The sequence below is a fragment of the Chaetodon auriga genome, chromosome 7, assembly GCF_051107435.1.
Source record: "Chaetodon auriga isolate fChaAug3 chromosome 7, fChaAug3.hap1, whole genome shotgun sequence".
In the NCBI taxonomy this organism is placed as follows: Eukaryota; Metazoa; Chordata; class Actinopteri; order Chaetodontiformes; family Chaetodontidae; genus Chaetodon; species Chaetodon auriga.
Genome location: NC_135080.1, coordinates 15,343,624 through 15,367,759, shown reverse-complemented (window position 1 = coordinate 15,367,759; position 24,136 = coordinate 15,343,624). Strand labels below are relative to the sequence as shown.

The following is a 24,136-nucleotide window of genomic DNA, read 5'->3' as shown; positions in this document are numbered from 1 at the left end:
TCCAGGTATGGAACACGCTGAGTGCACTTTGTGCACTTTAACATTTAGGAGCAAAGGATGTGATGTAACAACACCTGCTGCTATTCTGAGAGAGCACATGTGTGGAAATACAGCTTTGTTTTTAAAAGGAAAGAGTTAGCAGAGGATGTAACAGGAGCAGCTGTGGTGTAATAAAGCTAAATCTGCCAAAAAAAAGTCAATATTGGCCATTATTACATTATCAGCAGCCTCATTATTGCATTATAAGTGCATTACTGAACTCTGCAGAGGAGTCTGTGGAGTCCCTTAACTGCAGAGATAACAAATGTGCCACATTGTGTTAAAACAGCAGAAAAAATTTGGCACGCTTTTAGTTTCTATGCTCCACATGTTTAATATCTTTAATTCAGCCGACCTAAACAAATACTGTAGGTGATAAGAAACGTTTTGTGTATTAGTCTTGAATATGTGTTATTGTCTGTCACCTGCAAAGCACTCTGAATGACGCTAACCTGTCTGAAAGGTGCTTTAACCTGGCAGCTAATGCATGTCTGAGTGTGCTGAGTGAAAGATTTCTTATTGAGTTTTTTTGTGAGTAGAAGTCACTGTTGTTACCGTTGTTCTCGTCTTTGATGGGGAAGCAGAGGATGTTGCGGGTCCTGAAGCCGGTGCTGTCGTCCACACCACGGTAGAAGAGTGGATGGGAGTAGGCGTCCTTAATGTTCAAGATCTGGCCGGTGGTCGCCACGTGACCGGCAATGCCCTGATCTGCTGGAATACGAAACTCCTTCTGCACTCGCACACACACACACACACACACACACACAGAAACACACACACACACACACACAAAATTGCTTGTTATCTTTCTAACACTTTTGCTTTTAATTGGTTGGAGTCAGACAGGAAATGAGGGGTGAGACATGCAGCCACGGTCCCCAACCAGGAGGGCACCCTGGGGGTTTCAGGCCCTGACAATGCTGTCTGGATCTGGACTTTTGTCCCTATTTCTCTCTCCCATCATTTCCTGTCTGTCTCGACTGTCAGCTCTCTAAGCAAGGCGTGAATGATCCCCCTAAAAAAAGATCACAGGAAAGACACGAGACACACTTTCATATTGGGAAAAACAAATTAAACATGGATCAACTGAACACTTGTGTGTTACCTCCTCATCACTAACCACGCCCCCGTCAAACACCTTCGCCACCAGCTCATGACTGACTCGATCCAGCAGGAACACTGAACAGCTGGAGAAACACACACACACACACACACACACACACACACACACACACACACACACAGGGTTAAAGGGGTAATGGAGGACAGAGCAAAGCAGAGAAAATGAGAGTGTTTTATCTCATTTAATCTCAGGTCATTTTGTAACTTTAATTAAATGCAGCAAGTCAGTCAAGAACAAATTGCCAAGATAGCCTTTTCAGATAAAGACATTCACACTGCACACACACACCCCCGTTCACACACACGCAGTGAAACATCCCTTTGAAGATGAATCAGAGGGCTTACATCTCTGCATCACTGAGGTTCCTGGCCTCCACTATAATTTCCTGTAACAGCACTGACACATCATCTGAAAGAATTAGAGACAGGGGGAGAGAAAGAGAGGGTGAGAGAGGAAATAAAAGGAAAACAGAGGAAATTAAAGGGATACAGCAAAGCTCAGAGAGACACAAACAGAGGTTACTCAGTGAGTGCCAGTGGATCAGCTGCACAAGCTGATAAGAGCTATTGTAGTCAACAGTACAGTGAGAGGCAATTTGCTCTACCAGCGGATCAATTTTTTGTACCTGCAATCATGGTGAATCATCAATGACTTTATTCTACTCTTGGTGCTTACTGTTAGATAAGAATCTAAATGCCTCATTGTAATTAAAGGACACAGAGGTGGCGCCATCATTTTTAATGCCCTTTTGATTTTATGGTTATGATCCTGAGCGTAATCACCTTTCGGTTTAGTAATATCTCATTCAATTACGCGTGCCATTCGTTTCACTTGGTGATCATTTAAGTATCGGCCATTAACGCAAATTGTCCTACAACGTTCTTTCTTCGCAGAGGGAGAGTGACAGAGGGGGGAAACTTACCCAAGTGTGTGAAGAGATTCTTGGCCACTTGTAAGAGCGCCTGTGAGGAGAAACAGTGCACGCGATAAGCTCTTTAAAAGACAGCTTCACGTACATTTGCATAAGTATACTGTGTGTGTGTGTGTGTGTGTGTGTGTGTGTGTGGACATAAATCTGTTTACACAGTTACATTGTGCAGACTTGCCTTCCTTATGGAGACAAAATGCAAGTCCCCATAATGTAAATCATTAGATTTTAGGGTGAATACTTGGGTTAAGGCGAAGTGTTTGGGTTATGGACAGTAGTGGTAATGGTTAAGATTAGGGGAAGTCTACAGGAAATGAATGCAGCTCTGTGTAACAGGGGCGGTGTGCAGTACCTGGCACTCCACTTTGAGTTTCTGCTCTTTCTGGAAGGCCAAAGTTGAAGTGAGGACCGTTGAAGTGTAGCAGAAACAGTGCTGGATTGCATGCTCATCCGCCTCTGTGTGTCTGCAGTGGAGGAGACACACACGCGCACACACACAAACACACACACACAGACAGTCTCATGATGAGTCTGAATTCAGACAAAGCTAATAGGCTGCTGTGGGACTTTGGCACTCATTTTACCAAACATCAAATATTCGTATTATACATATGTTGACAATGTTGTATTGCTATTAAAGGTCCAGTGTGTAGGATTTAGTGGCATCTAGTGGTGCGGCTGCACATTGCATGAAGTGACACAGACTCTGTGGAAGAGGACCCGCCCCCACTGTAGCCATGAGAGCTCATTTTAAGGCAGCAAAAACACAATTCTTATTTTCAGGTGATTATACACTGAAAACATAACTATGAACATTGTATTACATCTCTGCCAATAGATCCTCTAAATCCTCCACACTGGACCTTTAAAACATTTCTAAAACATTGAGTCTTTGGGTTTTGTATTGTTGGTCAGAGAAAATACATCATCTTTAGGGCTTTAGAAAACTTTTTCCCTGTTTTTTAAAATCATTTCATTAGTGCTGGAATGTAACTACGTACATTTACTCAAGTATTGCACTTAGTGTACAATTTTGAAGAGCTTAAGCATTTTCAATTTTAGCATAATGAGTTCTTTTATAATCAACAGTTAATTGATGATGAAAACAATCTTTAGTTGAAGTCCTAAAAGAAAAGCAAGGTGTATTATTATTAACTAAAAACAAAGAATAACTTAGGGCTGTGTAAGAATGAATAATTAGTGTAATATGTCTGAATGGCTGAAAACAGAACCAAACTCTGGTTTCCTGCAGGTGCTGAACGTCACTCTCCTTTAAGACAAAGACCCGTGAGAACTTGACAGGATGAAGGAGGCAAATGAAGACTGATGAATGAAATTATCTGCAGTGACCACAGTGACGCCAGCAGTTGCCAGCAGTTATCCTTCTTTGCCTACAGAGGGCAGCGGCACATTACTGTGTCGATGTCAGGATCAGGGTATAGATTTTGGGGCCTCTTGCCCTGATTTTAGACTCCCAGGAATTCTAGCAAAGGGGGAAGGATTTGAACCAAGCTTGGAAAAGGCCTGGAAAACTCAGTTTGAGGGCAATTAAGTTCACTCTCCCACAAGAGGTACAAATCCTTTATCACTGACATTCAGGAGAGCAACACAAAGCAATAGCCTCTCAGACTGGAGAGTAATTTTCTGTGGTACCAGCTAGTTATTTCTAGCTACGACAGAAAAATCACCATTTCCACCGCGAGAACGAAAACCAGCAGGAGTCCATCTCCAAAGACCACAAGTCAGATACACACAGTAAGAAAGTAAACAACACTTTCCACAAAGAAATGGAGAATGAATGAAGAACGTGTGCACCCTGTGTGATGCTGCCATGGGCTTGGCTGCAGTTTCTCAGAAATAAATCCAACAGCCAAATTAATTCGGCCTTCCTAAGCCTGCTGCCAACTTCATTTTCAACACAAAACCTCATCCAGTGTTGGCCTTACATACTGTACACTTGATCATCGTGTTGTTGTTGTTGCACACGTCGTCTTCAGTATATTTCTGCTTATTCTCCTAACTTAAAAACAAGATTAAATGATGCTTGTGAGCAGGAATACTGAGGCACCAAAACTGAGTTATAGACCTGTTACTGCCACAGTGTGTTTTCATGCACCTGTGTCCTACACTTAGAGGCTGAGTTACACTTTTACGAGGGGCAGGCAGGGAGAAGTTCCAAAAAACTCTGCACATGAATATGCAATATATGAGATATATGTATGTCTTAGCTAAAATCTGGAGGACGGTGCTCGGAGCAAAGGATGGATTTATCACATTTTATGCGCAGTTGCAACCATAATCCTGCTGCTGTTACTATGGTAATGAGATGCCGGCTCTGTCATCAGTGCCACTGGCAGAGGAAGAAATTATAGGACACGATCCCCTCTCATCTATATTAGTCTTCACTCACAGAGAGAGGGGATTGTATGTGAGCGCATGCATGTGTGTGAAGTTTGTGTGCTCGCGAGAAATTTGTTTAGGGAAAAAAGATAGACTACACTAATCTCCCAGCATGGAAACAAGTAGAGACATGTGCTGCTTGACAAGGGAATGGTGATGGATAGATGCATGGATAGACAGATAGATAGATAGATAGATAGATAGATAGATAGATAGATAGATAAGAACTTTCATCACACTTGCAAACTATTTCTTTGAGAAACACATACAGAGACACAACTGGGGAGCATTTTTATACACTTCCTCTGTATTCAGGTGATAGCAGCATTGCTCCTGGCAGCATCACACAGACACACACACGCACATACACACATAGAAATACATGCCAAGAAATGGAGCCAAACCAGGGAGCCAAGCCACCCGCTGTTCTGACCTGACTCTAGATCATCACATAGCCATCTGCATGGTCTCTCTCGCTCATGCACACACACACACATACACACTCTGAGTGATCTGACACAGACTCCAAAGTGATGATATCCACTCACAAAGGAGCATGGAGCACACACTGCTGGCTGGCGGCAGATTTCAGTGGAAACAGCAGCATGTTTCCACTCTCAACAAATCTGAGCTGCTGAGCTCAACCAATCAGGCTCCCCGTTCCGACGTTACTGTAAGCCGCTGTCAGACAAATCTTTGTATCTAACATGAGTCAGTGCTTCAGGAATTAACCAAAGCAAAATCATCTTCAGACTGACATCCCAGCATTTAAAATGTGCTTCAGCAGTAAGTCAGTGGCGAAGTAAAGATAATTTGATTGAAATTTCTCATTTATAATTATAGTTTATTTATGAATCATGTAATTTCCTTGGCGTGGGATTAATAAAGTATTATCTTATCTTATAAGAAGTTAAAAAACTTGATCATATGATTCACGACGGGGGAAAAATAGCGCACAACCAGAAAAGGAAGAAGGTCAATGATAGCTTATTGCAGTATGAACACAGTCTTTCAGATACATACCTCTGTCCACCCTGCTTGTTGAAGGCACACGCCAGCGCCACCACCTGACCGGTGGCCCTGCTGGCCACAGGTACACAGAGCATGGAGGAGATCTCACAGCCCAACATGCTGGACAGCTGCCTACGCTCCTCCTGAGAGGAAGAGAGGCACTTCAGCACCAAGACAAAATAGGCAGATAAATACTGTAGATAGGTGGATAATAAAGAGAGGAAGAAAATGTCTCCTCACAGCGCTGATGTCCTGAAGAGTAATTGATTTCTTCTTTTCAACCACCTGACCAAAGCGTCCAAACATCAGCTGAATGGCGGAGAGAAAAGGAGAGAGAGACGTGGTGAGTGAACATGGAGGGAGGTGATGAAAAACAGTGTAATGAGGGCGAGAGACGGGAAGAAAGTCCTTGAGATTCTTTTAGGGGTAAAAATATAAAAAAAGGTTGATTATTAGTGTATTCTGACTGAAGTCCATCCTCCACAAATTGATCATCCTGGGTGTGCTTATTTGTGTCCTGATATCTCTCTACACCAACTACTGTCAACACTTCACACATCATTTAGCCTGGACTACACCGTGTGTTCGCACCATAATGGGAAGCCTGTTAAAAATGCTACGTCTGCACCACAAGCAGGAGGCTGAAAGCAACCAAAAGGAAGTGATTACTTCTCTTGCCCAAATTTCTTAATTATAACCCCTGCCAGGGATTATAAAAGATTACACGTGGGAGGTTCATTCTAGCGTGTCTTTGAAAGAGACCAACACACAGGGTGACAACACTTGCATTGAAAGTAAGCTTGTTATTGCAGCAAACATCCCTGAATGTGCCCCAGTGTGGCACCTCATGGCCCAAAGTGCAAGAAAAACAAGTGAATGAATGAATGATTAATAAAACCATAAATTGATGAGCGAGTGACTGAACAGGGAACACATACAGACCAATTCGTGCAAATAATGAATATTTCTGACTAAATTGGTGTGTTCGTTGGCCTCACCGGGAAGCTGATCTCTTCCTCCAGGACTTTGTCTCCAACTACCTGAAGGTCACAGAGGTCAAAGGTCAAGGGTTATGCAACTGAAGAGAAAATTGTGTGAGAAAATAAGTATATTTGTGTGTATTGCATTGCATTGTATTGTATTGTGTGACACTGCAAAGAGAGACTATGAAAAACAAATGTGTACGAGACTGATGTGGAGAGAATATATTTATGTGTGTGTGTGTGTGTGTGTGTGTGTGTGTGTGTGTGTGTACCTGGCAGAAGAGCTGGTGGTTGTCCTCTGACACCAGTAGTAAACAACAGCACTGCGACTGAGTCTGCTGCTGCAGCTGAAGGAGAGCACAAACACACACATGAGTCCTGATATATCGTCACAAAAATCTCAAAAAAACAAAAGAAAAGCTCTTTTTAAGACTCAGTCAGATTGTTTTTGAAGCCTCAATTTGAGATTCCTCGGAGCGTAGTCTGGTGAGAAGATAAGATTAGAAATCAGTGGACAGTGGAAAACGACTGACGCTTGGGTGGGACAAGAATTTCTAATCTTCAGTTTCTTGCAGGAGCATCAAATTGCAGATTAAAGAAAGCTTTATTAGTACGAACACACTTCTGCAATTTTTATGACCTCACACAGGCTGTCCATTTGTTTTAGGGCTGATTTCAAGGTTTCCCTTACTACCTTTAAAGCCATTCATGGCCTGGCCCCAGAAAATATATCTGTACTGCTGTCCTCTTAGCAACCAGTGCACAGCCTGAGATCCTGAGGGAGGAAACTCACGCTTCAAACCTAAAGCAGACCAAGCTTTGCTGCCAGGCTCCTCGCCTGTGGACGTTGCACTTACGTCTTGCACTGCTCTATTTAACTTTTAATTCACCTTTTGTTTTAAACGTTATCCTTGGTGTTTCATTTATGGTTTGTTTTTGACATTTATTCCTCTTTAATTCTTTATGTCTGTCTGTTCATTCATACATTGCTGCCTGTTTTATTGTTGTGTTTTATGTGTAATGCACTTTAGTAATGCTGGTTTTGATAAATGCTATACAGATGAACTTTAAACATTTCTACTATTTACAGAAAATACAAATTAAATAACTCACATAACAAAATCTGGTATTGATTCAGAGTCATATCATAGCAACAAAGAAATGGAATGAGGAATTATTGAAATGTTCAAAGTACATGGTCAACAAGCGTACATATTTCCATTAATATGACTACCTTGTAAGTAAGTGTGTGTATCCAGGGCCTCTCTGAAGGATTCACCTCAATCTCTTCATAAGTGATCATCTCATCAAAACCTACCTTCATAACTTTTAAATAACAGAAAATTCATTAACGTGCTTTGAGCACAGGATTAAAGTTTCTCTTTGGATGTGAAATGCCTACATGGACGAGACAAAGACACACACAGGTGTCTCTGTGTGTGTATGAAATAAGGCACTGAACTGTGTAACACCTGCAGAGCTGCAACATTTCACTGACACTCTGAAATTCACTCCGAGGTGGGAACACACACCCATCACACCAACACCGTAGGTACATAAATAGGTACATAAACATATACATGATCACACATACATGCACACACACCCACACGCAGCTATAAGAGCAGCATTTCCCCACACAACATTCTTCTCTGTAATCCACAGAGCTGGATAGAGAACAAGCAGGACAGGGATAAACACCAGCCAATGCCAGAACACTCGCTCTCCCAAAGTCACACACGCTAGCATTCATCACGCACACACACACATACACACACGGCACAGACACACGGAAAGCACATCTCTGCGCTAACATATAATAAATAAGCCCCTCCACCCCCTTTTTCCCCCAAATGCTGTTAATCCCATAAGAGCCACCCCAAGCACTTCCCACTAAACTGACTATTCTTCAGAAGCAACAATCTCCTGCTCCTTTCCCCCCTCCCTCCTCTTCTCTCCCTCCTCCTCCTCTCACCCCTTTTTACAACTGTAACAATAAACAGGCAAGGAAAATCATGTCTGATTCAAAATACATCTTAAAACCCCTGCAGCCTTTTGCACCACCACCACTCCTCCCTCTCTCTTCCTTCAGATGCAGGAAAAAAACACTACAAATTCAGGTGTAGAGCCATCAAAAGCTGACGTGTTACACGCAGACTGCACTGCTGCAGCTGCGCTGTTCGACCGCCTGATCTACACCTGCAGTTTCAAGGTAGCACAAGTGCAGGGAAGGTGAAGTAGGTGATAATTGTTTGGATTGGACCGTTTTCACAGAAAAATACAAAACAGATTGGTTTCAAACAATTTTCATAGAGACTTTATGTTGTCCACAAATTCATGTCAAAGATGATACTGATCACTGCAGTCAATTTGGTCTTTTGACGTGGAGAAAAACACTGATTTACCTTAAATATGTAAAACAAGTCCTTCATGGTCAACATGTAGCATGAAAATAATTTTAAGTATATGTGCATACATCCATTAGGATTCATGGAAGCTCTGATGGCTGAAGACTTTGTCCCTTTGATGCTGTATAACCTTGAAAGCTCTCTCCTCGCTCCTGCTTTACCCCGCTCTATCTCATATTTTCTTTATCAATGAATAATTCCATACATTTAAATAGTTGTCAGGCGTCTGGACATACTGTAGCGGAAGCCTGATATCTCCTCTCTCTCATCATCCTCATCAATCTCTTCCCCTGCTCCCCTGCTTTTTACAGTCTATCATGCAGAGTGAGGCATACTATGAGGAGACTGATGAAGTATGCGTGTGATAAAAAGCTTGTGGTATAGGTAATGACAGCAAGAGGGGAACAACTTACTCGGAAGTATTTCATGTTTTGCATGTACTGTACATCTTTAACCCTGTGTGTGTATGTGTGTGTGTGTGTGTGTGAGTGATCTCAACCACTTACATAATTGATGACTTTGAGCTGGAGAGAGGCTGCGTCAAGGTCAAAGAGCTCACCTGAAGGAGAAAAGGAAGAGAGAGAGAGAGCAAGAGAGTAAAAACCAGAGAGGAGCAAGGGCAGATTGGCGTTAAGGAAGAGGGGGAATGCAGAGCATGTACGCATGTGGGCAGAAAGTAATCCAGGGAGGGATGCACTGAGACAGCAAGGTCGGGGAGGGGTGAGCGGGAACCAGCTAACAGACGGCCTAATAATGAAGACAAGACAAGGGATGGAGGGCTGCCTGGACTGCAGATGAAGACAGAAGGAAAGAGGCGGTCAGGGAAGCAGAAAGGCGAGGTGTAGGCCGGAACTAACTCAGGAGAGTAAAGGCAACTCATATTTGTTGACAATTACCTGGGCGCAAGCAATGCTGATGTATGTGTATTTATTAGCGAGGCCACTTCCATTATGAATGAGATTTTAAAGTGTTTTTGCAGAGCGTTCTGTTTTCACACAGGAGCTGTCATCCGCTCTTTGAGCCACAGACTCCATCTAAATTCATGGAGCTTTTTATCCAGATGGGCTTTCTCTATTAACATACCTCACCTCACATATACCAGCATGCATCTGTGAGTGTGTGTGTATGTGTGTATGTGTGCAAGTCTGTGTATATATGAGGTGTAGGAAACGTGAGATGTACATATGTGAGAGAGAGTGAAGAAGGAGGTTTATTCAATATGTCTTTATGTATCTTGTCAACCATCGATGAGTGTGTGTGTGTGTGTGTGTGTGTGTGTGTGTGTGTGTGTGTGTGTGTGTGAGCGTGCGTGTGTGCATACCACAGAGCTGCAGGATGTTACGGTCCAGTTCACAATAGTCCTGGTCTGAGACGTTGAGGTGCAGCAGTGCATTATGGGACTGTATTGGAGAGGGACTGAGAGGAGGCCTCTGGTAGGACGCATGAACAGCCTGGACTCGCACACACGCCACTGAGGCCTGTGACATCATGCACATACGCAGAAACACACACAGGCCAAATTCGGTTGAGATTAAATTTGAGAGAGAAAATCATCAGAGTAAATATTGTTTGGTCCTTCAGAGAACCAACAAAAATAAATGGAAATTCCAAACGTCACCAGTCTAATCCCCTCTGAGCATGTGAGTCTGAATGCAACACACACATTTATGCAGAAAAATAAAACATCCAGTATGCAGACATTTTTGGATGCCAGGCACGCAATTACGGATTTTTTCTTTTATTGATCTTGATAAGTTGTGTCTAGGATTGGGAGTGTGTTGATATGAACTTTCTTAAGAAATGGAAACAGGTTTTCTGGATTTATAATGCCAGAATGTTACAACTGAGAGGCTATATTTATAATTAATGAATAAAAGGACGTTTTGTAGTTTTTGCACTGTTTTAGCAATTCACTGCTTAAATTCTATCCCTGCTTTTGGGATGATTTTTGGTGCTTGTTACCTTTCGTTTTGTATTTTCTATAGGTTTATAGTGCTTTTAGGTGCAACATCCTGATACAGTTGGTCATCCATAGTATAGGTCTAATTTTCACTGGATGATTAACAAAGATTATGCTTTCTTGTAGAGCATATAACGCTGTGCTTTACCCTCTTTGTAAAAACCAAGCAGCAACCTCCGGGGCAGAAAAATTAGTGCCAAAAACTGTGCCAAAAACTGCAGTTTCTACACTTGAGGCTGGCTCCAAAAGTGAGTCAATCCCCATAGACCCCCATATTAAAATGCCCAACTTTCCAGCAGAAATACAGCCTGGTACAAAAAAACCCCATTTTGCTCTCTATAGCTAATTTCCACATTTATGAGAAAAGGTACAAAGGTGAAATTTTATATAACTCACTCATTTAAATCATATTAGGGGCTTAAAGTTATGCATAATTACGCCATTATGCCATAATGGCGATGGTCGGAGCCACTGTCACTGAGCTTCACAATGGCTCTTCAGAAACCTATGGGTGATGTATGTCCATGTTTTATACAACCTATGGTAAAAACACGTGTCGGTATATAATAGTTTTTTCACATTTTTGACCCAAACAGAGACAGAAAAAGGGACCTTACATGTTTTTCCAGCACGTTAAGATGCACTTCATCCTGATCAGATAGTGGATTACAGCCCACCTGCAACACACACAGATATTTCAGTCGGGTACATGAGCTTGACAGTTGTCTCTGTAGAGCTCATTTAATTTGTGAATGTTAAATAAAACCAAATGAATCCATATGTGTTATTCAACTGTAAATATCTAGCTTTGAACAGAAGAGGAGGGGCAATGATGTAACCACGAGTGATTGCTTTTGTTACTCCAGTCCATTAAGTCACTGAAACCCAATTGTATGTGCTTGAATGCAAGAACTCACCAGTAAGACAGCAATGGCCTTGTCCCGCTCCTGGTCCAAGAGAGGAATGACAACAGCTAAAAAGAAAAAAGAGAGAGAGAAAAAAAGGCATTCATAACACATAATGCAGTAATTCAGACAAAACAGACTATTGGTCCAGCAATTTTCTTTCCATGTCCTTGTCTCGCTCTTAATCTTATTTGTTCTTTCTCCGTGTTCTAGTACTAATAGAAATATGTAGAGGAAATGAACATGGAAAGAAATAAACCTAGTGTCGTTGCATAACACTGTTTATGCTTTTGTTCTTTTTCATTTGATATTCCCATCGATGGAGAGCAGAGAGCTACAGCAGCAGATCTTTATGGCCAAAATAAGCTTGAAGATGATAAGATCTTTGCTGTGAACAGTGGACAACACAAAAAGCAGAATGATGTGTTTGCTGAATTGGTACCAAACTAACTCTTATTTGTGCAGCATCTGTAAATGTTCAGTGATATTTATTGATGCACAGAGTGCGGAGCGGTCACGCGTGTATACTTTAGGATGTCTCCTCGATTACATGCCTCCAGGTTGTTTTCTCATTTCTGCTTTAAGATAAGAACTAAATATGTTAATGCTAAGAGGAATGTGGAGTCCTTTCATAGTCCTTTTCATACTTTTTTCTTATCATAAACCTTTCACCCACACGGCTCCATACCTCTCCCCAGCAATCATCATCTCTTGTTCCCTGCTTCTCTCTCTACCTCCTTTCGTTTGTTTGTTCTCCCACGTTCTCGCATCTCTCTGCTTCTCTGCATGCACAAGCACATGCTCACGCATCCTCAAACAAGCCCACAGGCACACACACTCAGATGTTGGTCCATTTGTCTGTCCACTCAAGCCCTCGCTGCACACACACCTCTTCTGTGGGCTGGTAACGGCGCTGCGAGGCAGATTCTGTATTTCTCTGGCAGTTCGGACAGAGGAAGGCCGACACACTGGCATCGCTTCAGCTGGTCCACGATGCTCCTGAGAAAGACACACAAGTTGTGTTTGACTCTGGTCTGAGAAGGACAATTACCTTGAGCTCATTGGTGTCTGAGTGTGAAACAGAGTGAGACAGTGTGTGAGTGAGTGTGTCAGACACTGGGGAGACGCAGAGGAAGAGGGGATTTGGAAGACAATTGGAGCAAATGGAAAAACAATCAGCAGCATTACAAAACCAGACATGTTGTATTCATTGACATTATACATTGTCAAATTATGTGAACTCAATACAGCTGTTTGCATGTGTGTGTGTGTGTGTGTGTGTGTGTGTGTGTGTGTGTGTGTGTGTGAAAGTGCTGGCCAGGTATAACCCAAATGTGATGATGGATGGGAAAGGTCTGTGTGTGTTACATTTAATGCAGAGGGCAATGTTCTTATGCTTAAATGCTTAAGTATGAGACAAGGACTTGTTTTTTTCTTGACTGACATACATTTGCACACGCACACACATAACACACATGTGTGGTAATGTCACTGCACACCTCAGTAAGCACACACACTCTGACTTGCATGAATATAGAAAGGAGAAAACGAAAGAAAATAGTTTCACAGGTAAAATCACAGTCCTATGTGCTTCACATAATAATCAACTGAACCCTCCTGCAGCTTCACACACACACACACACACACACACACACACACACACACACACACACACACACACACACACACACAAAGCAGCAGTCACTCCATGACACACTCACAGTGTCTGAAATCCCCTCAAACTACTGCAGCCAAATCTCTGCATGGTGCATTGATTTAAAAATGTCCATTTAGCCCACTTCAGTGGAATCATAGGTTACTGCTGTGGCAGATACAGCTGACCTGTGTGTAATGCCATTGTTCAAAGCAGCTTTCCTGCAACATGACAAAGAAAATTTATAGTGGAGAAAAAACCCCACTCGTGAGTGTTAGCAAAAATACAGTTATTTGTTTTTCTCTGTGGATAGGAGAGCTCAAATCGAGTGATGTACAGGTGAAAGCCGGCGTGGTGGGTGGTGTGTTTATAGTCACAACAGTTAGCAGCAGCAGGAGCAAAGACTTGGAGATGGACAGTTAAGTAGACCACTCAGATAGAGTAAATGTTTACGTAGGTGTGTAGTTGGCACTCATAGAAATCAGCTGGTGATTAATTGATCTGGGTGCTGCTAGTGACTTCATGTTGTGGTATACTGTAGATTGAATGCACATTTTAAGTTGCACCTGTGTGCTGTTACAGTGTGATACTCTGTAATTTGGTCATCTGAAAAAGAGAATTTAGAGTAATGAAGAGTTTTAATCCAAAATATGGGAAATGTTAATGATTACTACGTAAATGTATGGCAGCCTCACAAACTGAATGCTGTCAAAACGGTTATGGCATGATGGCAAAACCCATCAAAATATCAATGATCTGCAATCTGTCACTCTGCATAAGGCAATAAATAAAATACAACTTTTTTAAAAAATGGAAAAAGTTTAATGTTTTGAGTAGAAATAAAACTAACCTACGACAGAAGTTTTATTCCAACAGCAGTGCCACTACACTGTGCATGTGTACCTCTGTCTTCTGTGTCCATGAGACCTTGGACTGTATGTCTTCCATTTGCAGCATTTCTAACAATAGCTTGTTTGGCTATGAGGCATCAGTTATCTTGTGCACAACAAACGGTTTAGAGGATAAATGATCATGGGAGATGTCTGCTGAACTTGCTTGCTCGCTTCTGTGTGTGTGTCAAGGTCCAGTTAATGGGCTTGTATGTATTAGGAAAGAAGCTGGAATGAGGCAAAAACACAGTGGCCTTCTGCCTCTCAGATGAGTTCACTGAGTGTTTGTGTGTGTGTGTGTGTGTGTGTGTGTGTGTGTGTGTGTGTGTGTATGCCAAGGTCTTGATAACAGGCTTATGTAAGCAGGTGAATTGGAGGCAGAAAAGTAACAAAGTGCCCTGTAGCTCTTCTAACATCGCCACTACCTCTAGCCTGCATGCAGTGCACGCAAATGTGTGTGCGTGTGTGTGTAGGAGTGCATCGGGTTGTGTATGCGTGTCTGTGTGTGTGCATACGTGTGGTCTGTGCTCGCGGCGTCCTTGTGTGTTCGTCTCTGCGTAAGCATGTTTGTGTGCGCTACGCCGTTTGTGTGGCAATGAGGTGTTAGAAACGGGGTTCTTGTCTGACAAACAGACAGTTTCATCTATAATGTAGTGCTGGTTTCTGCCGGAGCCTGGGCAGCAGTCGCAGTAGCGCACGGGTTGTAGAGCTTCAGAGAGCACTTAAGAGGGGAGAGGATCACCATGTCTCGCCAAGGGACCCCGGGCGCTGTCACCTCGGCTATTAGCCCTGCAACGCTTCCGTGGGGAGAGGGATTGAAGGTGAGAGAGGAAGAGGAGCGGCGGGGAAGGAGGAGGGGGGTGTAGAAAGACCATAACACAGGCGGCTTAGTGCTTCATGGCTCCTCAAGGAGCGAGCAGGCGAGAGGAAAAAGGGCAATGATTGACTGATGTAGCGAGGTGGGAAGGTGGAATAGCAGATGACAAGAGAGGGAAACTGTTCGTCAGAGAGGCAGAGAGTGATGTGTAATAAGGAGGAAAAAAGTGAGATAAAGGGAGTGTATTAATGAGACAGCAATAAAGATGAGGGATGAGGGGAGAAAGTAAGAGGTGGTACAAATGAGAGGATAGGAGAGACGGAGGAGGTCCTCCTGTGTCTTGATGATGAGATCTCCCTCTCGGTGACACTCCTGTCTCTGTGTTGATGTGATTTTGGCTCATAATCATTCAGGTGGCACCTTCTTTTCGCACAGAGAAAACAGCTGTCTCTATTCCCCATCTTCATCTCTCCCTTGTTCTATTGCGAGACATCTGGGGCTTGCCGCATTGACACACACACACACACACACACACACACACACACACACAGAGTACACACCTGATCTTTCCCTCCTGTGGCAGTTCATGCGGCGGGTCATCAGATAGCAGCCTCGAGTCTCCCTCCAGCATGTAGATACATACACACTCCTGCATTGAGAAACACACATATACTCGCACATTCATTTGTAATATTAATCAGATTGTAATTAATATATTGAGTGATGAGCCTCATCTATTTACAACAAAGGCCCAGCGCCTTTGTTCCCCGGTGTGTTAGGACCGAGGCATTTAGCTCCAACGCTATGAATACTAACAGGAAGCTCTCTTTTTTTTCCAGGTAATAAATCAAGGAAATGTCTGTTATGTTCAGCTGTTTGTGCAAATGTAGGGTTTGTGTGCGAGTATAAACACCGTGCTGGGTAGCAGCTCCTGTATGCTGTCTCGAAGGGCCACTCGCAGCGAGCGCGCGTCGACAACCGCCGCCAGCCGCAGCAAAGCATCCTGGGGAGGGAAACAAACAGATGTCCTGATGTCTGCTTGGTTGCTTGTTTGTGATTTTAGTGTGCGGCTCCAAAAACCTGAGGCCTTGGCTTCGGATCTTTTTTTTTGTGGGTACCATGTTTATGTTACAACAGCTCTTCTCTAGATATTTAGCTTGGCAGGCTGCGAAGGCCTCTGAAACAATATTTAAACTGTGTCACACTTGGTAAACACATAGCAGCCTGTGCTTGTTGGAGCCACAAGTGAGGTACTTGTAAATTAACTGAGCTGAACACCGTCAGGGATTACTGGAGTTAGTTTTGCTCTTCAGGACACTCAGTGCATTTGTTTCATTTAGGCACTGTGAAAAACCAAGCACTTGAATATTCATTTTAAGCGTTCAAGAAGCAGCTGATTATTCATGAAGTGAAATGGTGTTTGGAGGTGCTACAGCAAAGATCGCATGGTTCACAGTTACATAACAGATATTTACTTTCTTATCATTGCTGCATTCTTTGAAGATTGGATAGAAGCACTTAACTTGGAGGAGAGTGGCGGTTATCTTAATTACAGCCTGCCTCTGATCAGTCTGATCAAATTCAACAAGAGCCAGTCTATTTTTATCTCCTTTGACTTTGATAAAATATCTCTCCACATCAAAATCCAATACAAATATTAAAGACAGACTGACATGAAGGACCTCATCACAGCTGAAACCAGAGGGGAATGACTCCTCTACAAAGGAAAGGCTTGAAACAAACTACTTGGTGCTAAGTGTTGTCCAACCAGCCACACTTGAAGGTCTGGCTGTATTAGAAAGGGACAAGACGAGTTGTGTTGTAGAAATGGAGACGTTGCCATGATGATGTTAGAAACACAAGAAGAAGTTGTGTCAATAATGGAAAAAGTGAGGTCCAGAGAAAACTTCCTTGCCTCTACACATCTGGTAAACTGCTGCATAAAGTGGGTGTGCTTGTCCAATTGTAGACATTGGAAAGAGGAAAATTGTGATCCTGTGTGTGACCATTAGACAAGCACTTTGTTTGAAGCATATTCATGCCTTAAAAGGGACAATAGAAGTGCAAGGGGAGAGCAGTTTGTTTTCATCAAGTGCACTGTTTGGTCCTCTCAAAACAACTTTCTACTTTAATAAAGATTAGCTTTGGAAACAGGGTAGACAAGCAGAGGAACAGCAAAACAGCAGAGCTGATGTGTGATAACAAACAGGGAAGCTTATATTTTAAGGTCATGGAAGATTGAGTTTGCGCTTCCATGTTTTCACATTTTCACTTTCCACCAAAATCACAAACAGGCACACGGAGCCGCAGCGTCTCACAACCACAACTTCCTCAAAAGAGCGCTGGTAAAATCCCAGGTGACGGCTGTAAATTCATACCATGAGAATATTCACACTCTGTGTGCAGTCTTCTACTTAAATCCCTACCAGTTCCAGTTATCACACAGCATTATTATTACATGTAAGCCTAAAGAGAGAATCTTGGCAAGACTTCAAGATCTGATCAAAGCATAGAAAAACACTGGAAGAAATCACAGAGGCTTAAGATGCTGCAGCTTTTAAAACTGTGTACTGAATTTAAATTGGAAAGAAGACGGTAACGTTGAAACTACTGCCTGTGACGGCCAGACCATGCTCTTCCAGTTGTTCTGACAAAACTTTTAGTCACGCAGCCGAGCCGGCGGGAAGAACATGTTCTTCCTTCTTCAAGCAAATAATACCACAAACGTACAGTGGGCTGCACCTGCTGGGGGGCTCCATGTTCTGCTGAGGGTGTCCGCTCGGTCACCCTCTCTTTTATCTTCTGTTTTTCTCTTCTTTTTCACACCCTCCTTCTACCTCTTTCTCACTTGCGTTCAGTTTTGTTTTTGACTGAGAGGAAACACGGAAGACAAAGGCAGAGGAGGAGGAGGGAGGAGGAGGAGCTCTGAGTGTTTGGATGAGGGGGTTGAGGAGGGTCAAGGAGTGAGGGAGGAGAAGAGAAGAAAAGGGAGTGATGGAGAGAGAGTGGGGAGCTTTGTCATGCCTGAGCACTCAGTGTTGGTTATTACATATGATTAGATATGATTAAATGCGATTAGCTTTGATCACTCAATCAGCCTGCCAGAGTGCTGTTGTAATGAAGTTGGAGCTTTGCCAACTCATGTGTGTGTGTGTGTGTGTGTGTGTGTGTGTGTGTGTGTGTGTGAGAAAGACTTCGAGTGTATTGTGTCTTAAGCTGTGGATCTTGAAATGCTTGCGCAATCCCAATAAGTAATGTTTGATCCTCAATCCATCCTCCTCACTCTCCTGCCAAGAACTTGTTGAGGATGGACGCTGAAACCTGTCATCCTCTGTGTGTGTGTGTGTGTGTGTATGGGTAGTTGGATGTGTATGTATTGTGTATGTGTGTGTGTGTGTGTGTGTGTGTGTGTGTGTGTGCGCGCGCGTGTGTGCATTACTAGCAATAAGATGTATGCCTTGGTAAATGTCAGACTCTTTCTTATGACCTTTCACAATCATTTCTCGCCATAAACCTCAAACCATCTGTTATATTAGTTTCCTGCTTCTCCATCACACACACACACACACACACACACACACACACACGCACACACACACACACACAATGCATACACATCCAACCATCCAACTCTCTGTTTCAGCTTGTAATATGAGCAGTTTCAGCTTTTTCCTTATATATTTTGCTCAATTAAATGTAAATTTAACATGGTTAACTTTCATTTTTAGCATTTTATCATGACATTTGATAATTTACTGTCTTTTTTATTGCTGTTATGTGAAAGGCTAATGTCAACTTTTTGGGAACACAATAGAAAAGTTTTGTTCTTTAACTGAACGACATACTTTCGTCCAGTGGGGTGTCACTGAACCTCCCCAGCATGACGAATCAGATGGAGGACAGTGTAATCCTTCAATTAATTCAAACCTGAAGCATGACAGTCTCTAAAATCTGAACGAAAAGAGCGACATCACTTCATTACACTAACGCAGTTTGTTTGTCTCTAATGTCATTTCAATTTATGTGAATTTGGCCAAGGCTTTTATCTGAATTGAGTTGAAAATGCCATAACAAAATACAATTTTTTAATACAAGAGACATCAAATCCACCCCCTGACGATGGAGATCCAAAGCAGCATGACAGGACAATGTGAAGGGCCATTATGATAATGGTGTATATCTATTACATTTATTTCATTATTTCTATTCAATTTTAGAATTACTCTCGTAGGTCCAACATTCATTCTACTCATTGCATTACTGTCATTCATGATTTGTCACAGAAATGTGCTCATCTGAAGCAGAAGGTAAATGTCATACATCCATCCATATGGTGACTTACGTGACTTTGTTGTCATTTCCCTCCCTGCACCTTTCTACCTGAACCCCTAAATTTCACGTTGTTCTCCAGGTTTCTCCTCTGGGTCCTGCCCCACTCCTCCTTTCATCAGGGTGCCGTCGTGGCTGTTGTCATTATCTGCAGCCTTTCTAATCACTCGGAGCGCTCTGACATTTTGAAGGGCGCCAGTGATCAGCATAACTAAACACAAATTCCTCTCTCTCTTTATCTTTATCAGACACCCCATCACACACATGCTCACATATTTTCCGTAGGCTCTCCTGTTTACCTTCTGACCTTTCGTACATGAAACCGCACTCATAAAACTCTGATTTTTATGTTCACAAGCTTGGTTAATATGTTCATCATGGAAGTCTTCACAGTGCACAATATCAGACTGATAGACCGGTCTAGGACATTGAGACTGTCTCCCTCCCCCGCTGTATTACTCACTAGTTCTCTTACCCTAAATGTGTGACTCACATAAATCTAGCACCATGCCTTCCACTGGCAGTGGCAAGGGTCCCACAAAGCACCCAATAAAGTCTTAAAAACAACTTTTCCATAGTAATCACATTTGTATCCCCACCCTGACATGCACAGGCCCTATGAGACCCTCAGATTTAGTTTGATAAATATCAGACCCCAGTGTTGCTCGGGCTATTTCAAATTTGACCTCCAAACTTGATATCAAATTCAAATCTTTTGAGGCTCCTGTATTTAAACCACCTAAATCAATATGAATTGCTTTGTCTCGCACCACAGACACAGATCATGCCACCTCTATAGAACACCTGGTCCTTATTACCAATCTTCAAAAGAATTTGGAGAATTTATCTCTGACCTTGCCTTCAGTCTTTTGAGTGAAGCCTTTTTTTTTGGCACTTCTTGACACTTTTGGTGTCGTTCGTTTGTGCATTAACTCACTCGCTGCAGCGGTAGCCCCCTTGACTTGATGAATAAACAAATCAAAAATGGAAGTTTTCTACCTCTCGTGCAAAAGCAGCATCTTTCGAAAAGAGCATCAAAAGAGCAGCATCTTTCACTTTCATAATCATTAACAAAAAACACAAGCTTAGAAATATATTTGACACTGTAGCCAAACTTACTCAAAAGCAACCATCTGTTAGCTGCCCGCCATTAACAGCTCATTTTTTAGAGTATTCCTGCACAAAAATTCAGACTAGGGACTGAAATAGTTTTTCATCTCCTATGTTGAAATGTTGTCTAAGCTGGTGTTGGCTTCTAATCCAACCACCTGCTTCCTCAATACCTTACAAACAGTGTTTGAGTTACAACAGTAACATGTTACAGTGACTATTACATTTTCCTGGTAACAAATTGATATAATATGTTACTGCAGGCTATTAAATGTTTGGCAGTTATTAACAATGAAGTGATGATTGCAACATAAACCACCATGTTCTGAACACACACTTTACAATATAAACACTAATGTTCCAAGATAACATTTGCATTTTGGAACATAAAACAGCAAGCTTAAACTACTCAATCCTGCACAGCATGTTGGGATATATGGGCCATCACTATCGCTCCAGTGATGTGTGTGTGTGTGTGTGTGTGTGTGTGTGTGTGTGTGTGTGTGTGGTTTGCTCTTTCCAGCGAGGAGCACAGCCCTGCCTAGGTTGTAAAATATCGATAAACATATCTATTCAGTACCTTTTTATTGGGCATCAACCTCTCATTTCTGTGTGTATTGAAAAAAGCGTGAATAAATGCTCCAGGTTGTGGTTACGCCCGTGAGACACAGATGAAATGTGAGCCTTCATGGAGCCGGTGCAGACGGCTGCAGAGATTAAAATGAGAGCGTATCTGTTGCACGAGACGTGCAAGGAGGAAAAACATGTCTGATAAAGCTCGTCAGTGAAATTTCTGTCAAAACCTCAGTGTGGCTTTTGACACCATAGATCACTGTATACTCTAAGACTGACTGGAAAATCAATTTGGCCTCTCTGGCCTGGTTTCTGTGTAGTTAAAGTGTAATTTATCTGAAACAACACAGTGAGCTTCCTATATTTATACTCCATTAAAATTTGTGATGTGAAATATGGAGTACCCCAGGGCTCCGTTCTTGGCCCACTGCTTTTTTTCTCTTTATATTTCACCTCATGGCCAAATTATACACCGTCATGGACCTAATTACATACATCTGATGATACTAAGCTGTATGTGCCTGTAAAAGCAGTTATGCTCAATTAAATTAGATGCCTGTTGGTCTGCTGTGAAATACTGGATGTCATATAATTTTACTGCTCCTCAATCCTGATAAAACTGAGATACTTGTCATTGTGCCAGCTCGACATAGACACCAGTTTTATCAAATAATTTGTGATTTGTGAAGTTTGACAGCCAAGATTCTTAATCTTAATCCTTATACATATCTCTGTTTCAGACTTGATTACTGTAGCATTTTGTTGCCAAGCCTGCTGCTTACTAGTACTGTGTTGTAAAAGTCTTCAAATGGTTCTGCATGCTTCAGCTCGACTGAAAAAATTTGACCATATAACATCTATTTTAGCTTCCTTTCATTGGCTTCCAATCCATGTCAGATCAGACTTTAAGGTGCTACTGATCACTTCCAAAACTGTAAGTGGGCTCTCCTCTTCATACCTGTCTCATCTCGCTATACCTTATATCCCATTCTGTGCGCTATGCTTTCAAAATACATGGCCATGTACTGCATGTTGTATCCATCTATCTACAATGTTGTCCTGATTGTCCATACTGTTGGTCTATTCTGTGCACACATTTATTGCTTTCTGTAGCCTCTATCTTACCTTTCACTTTTATTTGGAGTTACTGCAGGTTTTCAAGTGTAGGCAGAAAGTTACACAGTGTCTGAAGTGTGCACTCTATGCTCAATTTGCTCTTTGGGAGGGCAATCAAGCCTTAAACATCACTCTGAAGCTGCTCTGCAGCTAGTGTAAAAAGCTGAGAACATAGTGGCCAGCCTTGGTAGTATAATGGTATGGAAATGACACTATAGTGAAGCAAGAAGCAAGAAAATGCCGACCTGTTAATAAATGTAAGAAAAGAAAAAAAATACATGGCAAAATTTTACCCTTTCATTAAATCTTTTCCCTAAAATACAGCAATCAGAGTTAATAGAGAGGTAGGCAGACATTTGGAGCATAACTCCAGGAGGACAACTCACTGAAAACCTTAATTAAGTCTACATGGACAGAGCTGCAGTTAGCAGGATAAAGCCAAATCAGCTCTGTATAATATCAAGATAATTTGCACATTCTTTCTAAGGTTCGTTTTACCCTGCTTTGGCTGCCTGGTGAGCAGGGATTTTTTTTATGGCACAATTCAGTCAGTACTATATTGTTTGGAAATGTAATTCTGTATGAGAGACAAATTTCATGATGCTACCTGATTTGTACACATTTTATTTTTGCAGGAGTATTTCAAGATGATTACAACAAAATTATTTCCCACAGCTATTTGAGCCAGCGCTGCTAGTCAGCTCTCGTGTTTGCTGTTCTTTTGCTCTCTGATGGTGAAGACATAATTAAATAGTTATACGGCTGTATTTGGTGGTGCAGGATCTGTTATCTGAGGGGCTCTTAATTTGAGTCCAGCAAAAGCAGCATGCAAAAGATTTAGCAGGAAGTAGATTTGAGACCCTGGGGCACACACAAGTAAAACATGAAATATGCATGATGTAAGATGCAAGAACATACTACAGCAAATGTATGCGATAAATGAGAAGAAAGAATAGGAGGCAGCAGTGGTGTAGCAACAAAGCAGGAATGAGTGGACGAAGGAGGAGATGACAAGTTTATATAGTAACTTCTCCAGTTGTGTTTTGCAAGTGAAGCGAGAACGGACCTTGATTTGAGACTTATTGAGGCTAAAATCAGAGAAACCTGATTTCCAGCTGTTACATATTTTGATATATGATTGATATGATTGATAGATGATTTTGATTTCGAGCTGCGAGTCAAATTATGTGACCTTCATCACTGGATGGATGGAGGAAGTCAAGTCAATCTCGTATCTATAGCCCAAAATCACAAACTGGCCAAAAAGGGCTTTACAGTCAGTAGAACACCTGATACCCTAAATATTAAAACTCTGAGTTTGGATAAGTCCAAATGGATTTTAACAGATGTCGAAAGGAGGAAACCAGCAAGAGCAACAGAGGAGGGACAGACAGATGTGCAAGTGATGTTGTGTGTACAGAAGTAAAAACATTAAAATCAGAAAGAAGCCTTCCTGTTTTCTGATTGCTCCATTTTGACTATTATTTGAGACTAGCTCTTGCTTGACAGTGTTTTGCAGGAAAAGGTGAATGGCTGTTGTTTATTTGGATCAGATGCTGGTCAGCTGCTGTCACACGCATGCAGATTTACAAGCCGTGTTTTTGAAAACTAGCCATGACAATCAGAATAAAATCCAACACAATATATTCCTCTTGTGCACTCCCATCCCAAGATCAAACCTGCAATCATCATCAAAGTGAATCATGTTTTATTCTACCGATCCTCTTCCTCCAACATCAATAAAAACCACATGCGTCATCACAGCAACATGGAAAATAGTGATTTTTAAAAGGACACACAAGACACAAGACAGTCACTGTCCCTGACGTCACATGTAAGAAAATTTAATTAACTGTTGAGAAGCGCAGGTTATGAGTTATATTCCACAAT

The 24,136-nt window shown here is 42.0% G+C and overlaps 1 protein-coding gene across 2 annotated transcripts in view; it reads right to left on the bottom strand.

Annotated features, from left to right (window-relative positions):
- pde2a (phosphodiesterase 2A) overlaps nucleotides 1–24,136 on the bottom strand; it is a 136,374-nt gene that overhangs the window by 8,823 nt on the left and 103,415 nt on the right. For both annotated transcript variants that reach the window (XM_076736126.1, XM_076736125.1), the window contains exons 3-18: nucleotides 16,032–16,121; nucleotides 15,679–15,767; nucleotides 12,647–12,756; nucleotides 11,770–11,825; nucleotides 11,470–11,529; nucleotides 10,214–10,370; nucleotides 9,399–9,451; nucleotides 6,757–6,831; nucleotides 6,500–6,541; nucleotides 5,742–5,810; nucleotides 5,514–5,644; nucleotides 2,443–2,554; nucleotides 2,085–2,124; nucleotides 1,507–1,570; nucleotides 1,145–1,226; nucleotides 595–769 (exon numbers count right to left, since the gene is read on the bottom strand). In XM_076736126.1, the coding sequence (XP_076592241.1) occupies nucleotides 595–769; nucleotides 1,145–1,226; nucleotides 1,507–1,570; nucleotides 2,085–2,124; nucleotides 2,443–2,554; nucleotides 5,514–5,644; nucleotides 5,742–5,810; nucleotides 6,500–6,541; nucleotides 6,757–6,831; nucleotides 9,399–9,451; nucleotides 10,214–10,370; nucleotides 11,470–11,529; nucleotides 11,770–11,825; nucleotides 12,647–12,756; nucleotides 15,679–15,767; nucleotides 16,032–16,121 (1,405 nt within the window). The remainder of the gene's footprint in view (nucleotides 1–594; nucleotides 770–1,144; nucleotides 1,227–1,506; nucleotides 1,571–2,084; nucleotides 2,125–2,442; nucleotides 2,555–5,513; nucleotides 5,645–5,741; nucleotides 5,811–6,499; nucleotides 6,542–6,756; nucleotides 6,832–9,398; nucleotides 9,452–10,213; nucleotides 10,371–11,469; nucleotides 11,530–11,769; nucleotides 11,826–12,646; nucleotides 12,757–15,678; nucleotides 15,768–16,031; nucleotides 16,122–24,136) is intronic.